General features: G+C 38.7%; 1 protein-coding gene across 1 annotated transcript; it reads right to left on the bottom strand.

Annotated features, from left to right (window-relative positions):
* Positions 1-8,639: 8,639 nt before the first annotated feature.
* LOC117254294 (granzyme-like protein 1) lies at positions 8,640-10,726 on the bottom strand. Its single transcript, XM_033622468.2, has 5 exons — positions 10,595-10,726; positions 10,233-10,392; positions 9,929-10,061; positions 9,517-9,744; positions 8,640-9,414 (listed from the first exon to the last, which is right to left on the bottom strand). The coding sequence occupies exons 1-5, from the start codon at positions 10,650-10,652 to the stop codon at positions 9,247-9,249; spliced, it is 747 nt and encodes a 248-aa protein (XP_033478359.2). The 5' UTR covers positions 10,653-10,726; the 3' UTR covers positions 8,640-9,246.
* Positions 10,727-11,036: the final 310 nt, after the last annotated feature.

Genomic DNA, 11,036 nt, shown 5'->3' with positions numbered 1-11,036 from the left:
GAATAACAATGTGATCTTGCCTCTTAAAGGCACACAGGCAGCTTTTTCGCATCATTATCTTTCAGTCCAGGACTGTGTTACTACATTTATGTGAGCCTTGTAATGCTGATGTTGGGGAGAGTGAATAAAAACGGCTCACATGTTCATCTCAAGCACATGGAATCATAATCTCAAGGATCTGTATTTAAATGTGCATTGATTTGTGTTATGCAGTATAATAAATAATCAGAACTAAATGATCATCTGAGATAAACAAAGCAGTCACATCCGACCACTGAAGCACTGAAACTTGATGCCTCTGCAAAGCTGCTCCGGAATAGCAATCAACATCAAACAGAGAGTCAAGTGCAGGACACAGCACTTGTAGGCTGCAGTCAATGAACCTCTCAGAGGAGGTGCTGGTCCAGACTCCAGCTTGCATGAGGAAAGCCAGAATAGGTTTGCTTAGAGTGCCCCCTTCTGTCATATCAATAAAAATTACATAAATGACATTGCAAAAATAAATGTATATTAAAAAAAACATTTATAGTTGAGGGCACGTAGAGAGGAAACAGTGCTGCACACAGTATTCTTATTCTGTAACTGATTGATTGCTTCATTTGCTGACTGTTTTCTGCTTGTCTGGTTGATTTATTTTATGGGGAAATCTGACATTAAATCAGCAGGTGCGCAACACCATAATAACTAATCATTATTTTTTTTCACACTTTGCAAAAACACAGTCCTTCAGCATATAAATACATTGTCTTTATATTTCTCAGCAGGCGTATTTTGCAAGTTCTCACCTGACTAAAGTTGTCAGTGGAGCTTGATTGGCCCAGCTCTACCACAATGGAAAACTGTGGTGTTGCACAGGAAGCCGTGAGGTGCACTTGTGTGTAGGAGGTGCTGAGGTAGAAAAAGGGTAGTTCAGAAGTTAGAGTGCTTACTACAGCAGTATCTACATCTATTTTTAAACCCGACTGTGGTCTTAACTTTCTAATCTCAATTGCCCACACCAAGCGCGTTTAGTTTAGAGACAGTCCAGGATCACGGTCTCAAAACAGCTTATTGCAAGTATTGCATGTATGCTCAGTGGCCTGCAGCTGTTATTATAATAAACAATAAATCACCATCTTCTTTACATTTCTCTTTTTATTAGCTTTAACATCTTGACAACCTGCCTGTCAGGCCTGATAGGAACTTACTCGTCAATCTAACTCATCCACATTTTCCTGCCCTGCCATATTCCACATTGAGAGTCATTGATATAATATTTGCTGTATCTGGCCTCTGTACCACTAAACAGGTGAAGTGTAAGGTGTCCCTCAACCCTTAAATTTATCCAAACTATGCAGCAAAGTGAACACAACAGCAAAGGGTCCTTTAAGGAATTCTTTTCAAGCTTCAGTGCTGCCACCTAGTGTATTCATGCAGAATGGCATCACTTTGTTCAAGCCTCTTAATTAACATTCACCCCTTTCTCCTTGGCCTTCAATATACAGGGGCCAGTTGCACAAAACACCTTAGGTTAAGATTTTCCTGAAAGTCCATGTTAAGGTTTTCTGAAAATAAAATCAGTGGCAAACACATATTTTCCTTCAGGTTTCCTTAAAATGTTCACTTAAGTATTTAAGGTTTTCTCCTTATCTTGGTTTCATACTTAAGGAATACCTTAAAGTTAGTGAAACCATTGCACAAAAGACTTAAGCACAAGCAAGCAGATGGTTATTATGGAAGTGTAGTATTTTACCACTGCTAAATCTCTGTCAATGGAGTAAATGCCTTAACATTTTTACTTAACTAAGGAAACCATCTAAGTGATTCTATGCAACACCCTTAAGTAAGTCCATCAGCTTAGGAAAAAATAAGTTTTAACTGTCTTTTAGCAGAGAAGTTATTCTCTATTTCCGGCCCAGGGACTACAGATGAATATTAGCTTAAAGCTATGTCTGGTGCAGGTAAGTAGCTGTGCACTGTCCCTGTTAAACGAAATAAAATAATATAAAATTAAATAAAATAAACGTGTAATAGTTAAGGAGAAAACCTAAGGTGTTTTGTACAACCGACTCCAGATCTTTAGCAGACATTTTAGCAGCATTTTCATGCTGACACGGTGACACCAGACCTCAAGTAGATGTACTATTGTTCAAGACAACTGTTGGGGAACACTAAAGTAGCCTATTGTTGACCTACATGCTTCTCACAGACAGTTTTAAGAAAAAAAGTACTACTGGAGAGATGTCTTATTATAAAACAAAGCTGTCTATGCAGTAAAAGGACGCAAATACGTTTTAAATCGGTGCTAAATGGCCAGAGAAAACCGAGGAAAGGGGCCGTGGAATCTGCTTTTGCTGAAGAGGTAGAAAACCTACAACTATCAGAATGCCTTGCGCCGCTCCCGCTGGTGGTTGACGTAGGCCAGCTCTGTTTTTCCAACGGAAACAAAATGGCTGACGGCTGGTAACTAGCTTGAAGTACAGTTAAACAGTAAGTAAAATATGTTATTACAGTTAAGTAGAAGGTTAAAATGCGTTCATGAAAATATTTTAGGCGAGAAACATGCAACACGGTAACAATCTTGGTTTATGTTTTATTAGCAGTGCTTAGTTTCACCGTTTAACCCCGGTATAGCCTCCATTTTTACAATAACTAACCTTACAGGAAATTAACTGTTAGGGCACCCGACTCTTGTTCACAGATAATTTATTCCAGCCAAACAGCGCACTAAAATGTGTTTCTGAAGACATTAAAGGCAAAAATAATAAATTCTGTAACAGAATCTTGATTTACATTTGATAAGCACAGCCTCATTTACTGTTTGGGGATTGACCAGGGAGAGCTGGGCGCTGCAAAGATGGAGGGACGTTTATCACAGTCAGTCTACCTGTACTTATATTGTTATGATATGAAGTTGGTTGAAATCGGCAAAATATCCCTTTTAGGAACAGATACATTACACAGTGCATAACCAACCACTTAAATAAATTATGCCTGGTGGTATTAAGACCTTTTATTTATGTAAAAGTAGTAATGCCCTTATATAAAATGTTCCCCATTAAAAGCCCTGCTTTTAAAACGCCACTTTAGTCAAAGTACATAAGAATTAGCAGAAATACAGATTCCATTTGGAGTGTTATGCTTAACATATATTACTGGAATATAATTACTGATACATTGACATTAAAGCACCATTTTAATGATGTCAAAGTAGAGCTAATTTCAACAACTCTACATTACCTTGAGTGTGTTAACCTATAATACAGCTCATTTTATAAATCCATAATATGTTTCAGATGTAAAGTCTTCATCTGAACAGTAAGTAGTAACCATGGCTGTGAAGTAAATGCAGTGGAGTAAAACAATAATACAGTCTTCCCCTCTGAAATGTACAAAGTAGCATATAATGGAAATACTAAGTCGAAGTATTTCTAAACAGCACTTACGGTATGTGCAGTATTTGAGTGAATGTACTTGCTTACTTTTATGCCAGGCATAAAAAAGCTTAAGATGCCTATATATGATTATTGGTGAGAGTCAGAAAACCTTGCAGGTATTTTTCACTTTCTGTGCCTCCCTTCTTTCATAGGTGCGGAAGAAGTGGTGGAGACTTCCATGGGGATGGGAATAGTGCAAGAGATATGTGTACAGTGAATGAAGCAGCAGAGGATACAGGAGTGCTGATGGATAATCTTGAGGAAGTCAAAAGAGGGATAGCAGGTGAGAACAGTAAGCATATAATCACTCATGTCATTATACATAGTGCTTAAGGAAGTATTTCAATCCTGGAAAGTTGGTCTTTGCATAAAACTAGGCTGTGTATGCTGGAGAAAGACACAAATACTTTAGGAATTAGTGCAGAGAAAAGGGTCTGTGGCATTTGCTTTTGCTCAAGAGGTAGAAAACCTACAACTATCAGAATCCGTTGTGCTGCACTTGACCAGCTAATGGGTGATGTAATGCAAGCTTGGATATTTTTCCACAGCAAACATCCTCTCTTGATCTGCATCTGTGCTCCTTGTGTCCGTGGTGCTGTAAATGAAAATAGGGAAGGACAATCTGTGGTTCAAGTAACAGCAACTGTCACCTCTGGCAGCACCACTGGTTGTCAGTGGCAGAAGAAGTACTCAGATCTTAATTAACTTAAAGCACTAACACAGCAATGTCAAAATACTCAGAGTAAAAGTAGAACTGCTGATGACACACATCTGAAATGTGACGAGGGGCTGCAACCAGGAACTGCATTTTTGTAAGAGGTCACAGGCCAAAAATGGTAGTAAGTGCTGGTTTAATGCATTGTGTTTTATCAGCTCATCATGTGTTTTATTTAATGTTAAGTGACAAGTGGCCTAAATGTAGCTGTCAGATAAATGTTGAAGAGTAGGAGCATAAAATAACATAAAATGGATGTAGGCCTGCTCAAGTCAAGTAAAACAACCTCAAATTGTACTGAAGTAAATGGACAAAGTTACTTTCCACCGCTGCTGGCTATTGTTTCTTGTTTCTCCCACATTTCAGGAGCCAGGGATGATATGGAGATCCACTACAGAGCCAGCAGAGCAGCTACAGTGAGTACCACAGTGATGTAACTAAAGCAGGTTGTTATGTAGTCTTTCCACTGTCAATGTGCAGCTATGCTGAAATATGGAAAGTCCTCATCATGCCTCGCCACGACTGTTTCTGAAAACTCTAAAAGCGCTCAACCTCATTTATTAGTATAATAAATGTTCAATGGCCACCTTAAATACATCCATCTACCCGTAACAGAATAAAGTAAGATTAGGATTTTGCAGCGCTCATCATAATTTATTAATACAACAAGATCTAAAATTACCCTTAATAGAGTCAGAAGCACGCTCATACTGTCCTTCAACATAATGTGCTGTTACTCCAATATGGAGCAAGAGTTGAGAAGCTGCCTTATGAAACATTCTGCTTTAGGCTTGTCTTTTAATGCTAAAGTATCAGTGCCTATACCAATATACCATATAAGTACATCTTAACCATGGACCACCACACGATCATTGCGCAATGTCGTTGGTGTTACAAAGTTTGCGCCAGTGGCGGCTGCTGGTCTTTCAAACAGGGGAAGCTCACTTTAAGTTTACATCATAAAATTTGTCATATTGTAGCGAGGCAGTAACTTATAAAAAAACATTTAAATGAAGCCGTTTTTCAACCACACTCATGCCACAGAACCACAGCAAAACACACATAAAAAATTTTCAGTTGGGTTTACAAACGATGAAAATGAGCTATATGGCTTATGGAAATAAGGAACTCCGGACGGCACTCTGTCAGAAGACTCCACTCGCAAATATCTGCATGGGACTGAGCTCGAACTGCGAAGTGCTGTCAATCAAAAAGGGGTCAGCCTTTTAGACAGTTCCTCCAATCATCATGCATACACTGAGCGTCCTCTCCCGCCTACTGCTCCATTAGGTCCCAGGGAAGCTAAGCCTCATTGGAAGTGACAATTTTGTCGCATTTATCCAATGACTGTCTTGCTTTGCTGCATGAAAAAAACCTGCTCAGCGCTGTCTCATAGGAATGCTTGGAGGCTCCGCGTCCACCGTGCTCACACGAGAATGTATGACAGGGAGGTCGCATCTGAAAACTGGTGATAAACAGCTGACGTTTGACCATCATAGTCATGATGTTAAACGCATCCTAGCGCATGTTTAATGCAATGTAAATTCTTATTTTAATGTAAATTCAGTAGTGCATATTTGACCATTTCTTCTATGAAATTTTACGTGAAGTTCAGCCTCCCTTGTTGTCTCAGAGCAATCGCTCCTGGTTTGCGCATTACCAAAAATCTGTTGATCTCCCAGTCTTTCATAATGTTTAAAAGTAGGTGTGTTTCTTCTTCTGACCAGAAATGTTGGCTTTTCTTTAGGGCATGAAATTTTACCACAGCCTAGCAAACGGTCAGCACATTTGATGTGTATAAGGTAACGGACAGAGCTGACTGTAAACAGGCAAGAAGGCGTGTGACATAAACTGGGTTGAAAACACATATTCATGATGCACTATGATAATAATACTTAATTTGGAATATCTAAATCAAATATGCTTTTTGCGTGACCCACATCAGATTCAGAATACTGTCATACTCTGAATAATAGTGGAATATTAGTGTGCATTTAAACATTGAGTCATAGTGGTTGCTTCCTTATCTATATCTGTATCTTAGATCTTCTTCTGCAATCCAATTCACATCACCGTCTGCCCGCTTGACTATGGGTTCTAGAGTCTTTAGCCCCAGGGTGCCAAACTCTTTGTGGTTTATGGGAAACATACAGCCCAATTTGATCTCAAGCGGGCCGGATCTGTAAAATTATTGGGAAATAACCTATAAATAACAACACCTCCAAATGTTTCTGTTATTGTAAAGTACATCCTGAAAACGTTTATCCTTTTATGAAACAGATGATGAACAGTCTGGGATGTCAAAAAAACAAGTGCAGTTTCAACAATATGTCTGTTTTTCCAAATTAAGTGAGTCTACAACTCACATTTGCATACATCACTCCTGTGTAGAAATGCTGGCATCACCACACCAGACTAAAGTTAAAGTTAATGAGGAAGCGGGGTAAGTTATTCCCTGCCTTACAGACCATTTACAAATTAAACGTTTTGGCAGTGCTTTAGCAACAGGGTTCCACCAATATTGTTTTAAGATAAAAGTCTGATACAGCTGCCGATTAACAATATTTTGCATAGTGTTTAATATCTTTATGTATGACCATAATAAAGTATTCATTGTTTTTTCGAGAACTGTATTCTGGTCAGGTACATAAAAAGCCTCTGAAGCAGCATTTTACATGAAATCGGCTCCCGACTGTTCAATTTGCTCCTGAAACTTGGTAACTCTTAGCCCTCACAAGTGCATTAGTATTAGGTGTGCTTAACACCCTTGCTTTAGCTGTTCTGCCCTCCCGCCTTTGAAACTCTCTCCCCCATGACATTTGCAATATTGACTCCCTTTCCATTTTCAAATCCCGTCTTGAAAACACTCCTGGCATATTTGGTCTAATTTAATGGGGACACACATATCGAGACTTGTAGTGATGAAGACGACGTAATGATGATGATTTTATACCTTTTTTTTTTATAATTTTGATTTTTGACTTCTTATTTTATTAACCTATTATTGTATATTACTGAATTGTTTGACTTTATGGTCTATAGATTCATTGCTGCTTTTTTTTTAAACTCTGTCTCGTGAGGCATCCTTGAGTGCTTTAAAAGACGCCTATAAGTAAAATGCATTATTATTATTATTAGTATTGTTGCTGTATACATATGAGATCACCTATTTTAAATTGGCAATACTTTCCAAATGGGTTTCAGCCTGAGTTATGAATGTAAATATAGAAATACTTGCAGTGTGGATGTACATAATGCCTGCACGTGTGGTAAATTCGCAGTCACCATTATGGCCATGTAAAAATAGGAACTGCCTCTTGGTGGTGCTAAAGTCAAGCTGATACTGTCACCAAATTCATGAGGTTTCTTCCTTTTGTGAGCATCGATATGTCCAAGACACGATGCAACTTAAAATGTCAGATATGCTGGTCAGAGATAAAGAAATGGCCAAACAGAGGTTTGGATGTATCTAACTGAAAGAATAAAGTGCCTCCCTGTTACCAATGAACCCGGAGGTAACATATAGGCATAAGTTAAGGCTGTAAAGCACATAAAATGGGAAATCTTACACTGTAGAAATAGACATGGTGGTCTAACATGAGCATAATATGTATAACTAATCCACAACTAAGTGGCAAAATGACTTGCTTCCAAAAGTAGGTGGCAGTGTTGCAGTGTACAGAAGTGCAAGTAGAAACATCTCTGTGAAAACTCACACTTTTCTATGCAGTCTGAGTAATTTCCTTTCCCCAATGTCCCCCGCATATAAGACAGCATCAGCATGGCTTGGTCGACCTCTGTTATCCTGACAGCAGCCACCTGTCCTGTCTGATCTGCACCTCTCAGTAGGTTGAATTCTTTTTTATTTTTGAGTCTAATTGTGATGTAACAGTGGTGCAGATGACAAACATCACTAACGACCAATAGCAGGCTTATTCTAGTCAACTGTCAGTCAAGTCAATTTTATTTATATGGTGCCAACTCATAACCAAAATTATCTCATGATATTTTTCATAGAGAGCAGCTCTAGACCATACCTTTGAATTTACAGACACCCAACAATCAGCAAGGAAAAACTTCCTTTGAAGAGACAGAAACCTCCGTCCCTACATTTGTCTCAGTTATCACCAGTGACACAATTTGTTATTTTAGTTTATTTTATTTTAGTTACCAACTGTAGCTTTAAGGCCTAAACTCATTTAAAGCCCACACATTCCCAAAATTGGAATCACAGTGTGATGGTATAACTGGAAAGTGACGACAGATCACAGATGCTGTTAATGTTCGTCCTGTCCGTTGACTCTGTGAGATAGGCAGTTACAGGATCTGTTCAACAACAGGCAGAGGCTTGACTATATTTAGAGCTTACAAATGGATTTCACCTCTGACTTCAGTGACACCCTTGTTGCTGCATTAATACACTTTGGTCACAGGGAGGCAGCATTGTCTTTTGGTGAGTTAATTCACGCTCATACAGAGAAGTGTACAAAAGTGCAGAGAGAACACGGTGAGAGAGCAACAGTTTATTTGTTTAAAAAGATGATACAAAACAAACAGAGGATCCTGTGCTCTCAGTATATTAAGTCAAAAAAGCACAAAGCACTAATACATTTAAAGGATATAATGTTGTATTTAAGAGCAGCATGACATCAACCAACAAACATCAAACAGGATTGAGTTTAAACTTATTTTTTTTAGATATTAAGCCATACTTAATTTATGATTGGCTTGTTAAAGCCCAGCCTTGGGAAAAAAACTGCATGTGTTTGGTTTAAATTTGGATTTTGCTTTGAATAATCAATAGTCTGTTTACAAAAAAATGATGTCAATTTGTAGCCCCCTGCAGCCAAAAACAAACAAGAAACAGCTGTACCATTAAAGCCAAAGCATGTCACTTAAATGAACAGAATCACGTTCATCTACTGACTCTTGCTGAACAATCAGCTGAACAATTGTATCATTTTGAAACATTAAAGTCAAGCACTTTTTTAATTAAATCTTTGTAAAGCACTCACATCACTGTGGAATCAGTCGCAACATTAGCATCCTCAGTTACTGGCTCTCCAGCGTCATACAAACACTCAGTTCAAATGCTGTGATTTGATCAAACAGTTACTAGATGTAGGGCTTTCTCTGAGGCTTCATCTTGGATTCAATCCAGCTTCTGTAGTGCGGGATCTTAGCATAACTGTATATTTCCAGGCCATCAAAGTCCAGTTTGCGAGAGGACACCACCCCGTATGCCCTTCCATCTTCGCAGACCAGTGGACCACCAGAGTCTCCCTGTAATTACATACGCAATATGCAGTGATTGCTTCATCAGTGAATTGAGTATCATCGTTGACCAATGCTTGTTTGTCCATGCCATGTTACAGGAATACGTACCTTAGCTGGTCCATTATCTCCCTTAGAGCAGTATGTTTTGTCCTTATTACACTGATCACTGTCATTCAGTGTTACATTGACTTCCATGAGAATGAGAGACAGTGATTCTATGGTCCTGTTTGTTCTTCCCCAGCCAGAGACTGTGCATGATTTTGGCACAGAGCCATCACCTTGGTCTGCGAGAGCAATGGGCCTCACATTTTCATTGAAAATTGCCTTGGTGCTCAACTTGAGGAAGAGGGAGAGATAAAAGTGTATTTAAAAATCTGAACAACAGTATGTAAAGTATTTTAATGCTCCTCTCGATAAAGGCATTAAATGAAGCATTTGATTATAACATACTGATATACAAATATTGGAGATGATAAATGTTAAGTACAAGGATTTTAAAAGCAATCATGTACTCTTTTACCTTCAGAAGCATTATGTCATTTTCATAAGTCACTGCGTTGTAGTCTTCATGTAGAAATGTTTGTTTCACCATGACACGCTGTACACCAGTTCTGTTACGGTAATTGTGAAGTCCTAGTAAGACGTAGGAGGACCTGAAATGACAAAATTGAGTGCAGAAAAGTTTTATGGGAGGGTTTTTTTTTCTTTTTTTATTCATCAGAGCACTGTATTCATAAAATGAGAAGTCTCGGTTGTTGTTGGGATAATTCTTATCAGGGGCCCCAATATTCCTTACAGGTAAATATAAAGTGTGTTAAACTGACCAGGCTTTGCAGTGGGCTGCAGTCATCACAAAATCCTCATTCAGAAGGAAGCCACCACAGTATTTTTTTTTACCATCCTCCGCGTGCTGGTCCAAAAGCACCATGTAGGGCCTACTGTGTGCAACAGCCTCGTGACCTCCAACAATTTCCCCTGTACGAACTGAAAAAAGAGCACGTGTGACCAAAACTGAAAACTAAACTGGCAAATGAAACAGATTAAAGAATTTCATTTATCCTCATGCACTGTTTGTCTCACAGCACTGACAGTGAAATGTGGTTACTTACATACTGTGGTTTAAACCTCCATGCTATAATACCCTGTGTGAAGCAGTACAGTATAATGCCCTAAGAACTTAACTTACCTTGACCATCGAGAGTCAGCCCGACTATCAGTATAACCAGTTCACAGCGGAAAAACATGGTGAGATCACAGTCAAGCTGAGCTACTAAAAAGCAGTGGCTCACATCACTGACAAATTCAGTCTTTAAATGCTTTCCTGTATTAAGGAGTGAGGAAGTGTTCGTGTAGTTTGCATATTATGCAAACGATGTGGCTTTGAACGACATTCATGAGGAGGACGTCTCTGTCACCTCCAGAGCATGACAAAAGTTACATTTTTAAATTTAATTCTTTACTTCTTTTTAAATTCTTTAGATACTGTTTAATTTAGTACATACAGTATGGTGAATGTGGTTAACATACATATACTATATTTAGGATTATACTGATCCCTCCGTGGTAACACACAGAGCCTTTACAATCCTTTAAGAGCCTTTACATGTGCTGAATGCTGTGGCTCTCTC

Source organism: Epinephelus lanceolatus, chromosome 6 (assembly GCF_041903045.1).
Source record: "Epinephelus lanceolatus isolate andai-2023 chromosome 6, ASM4190304v1, whole genome shotgun sequence".
In the NCBI taxonomy this organism is placed as follows: Eukaryota; Metazoa; Chordata; class Actinopteri; order Perciformes; family Serranidae; genus Epinephelus; species Epinephelus lanceolatus.
This window is presented reverse-complemented; position numbering and strand designations above follow the sequence as displayed.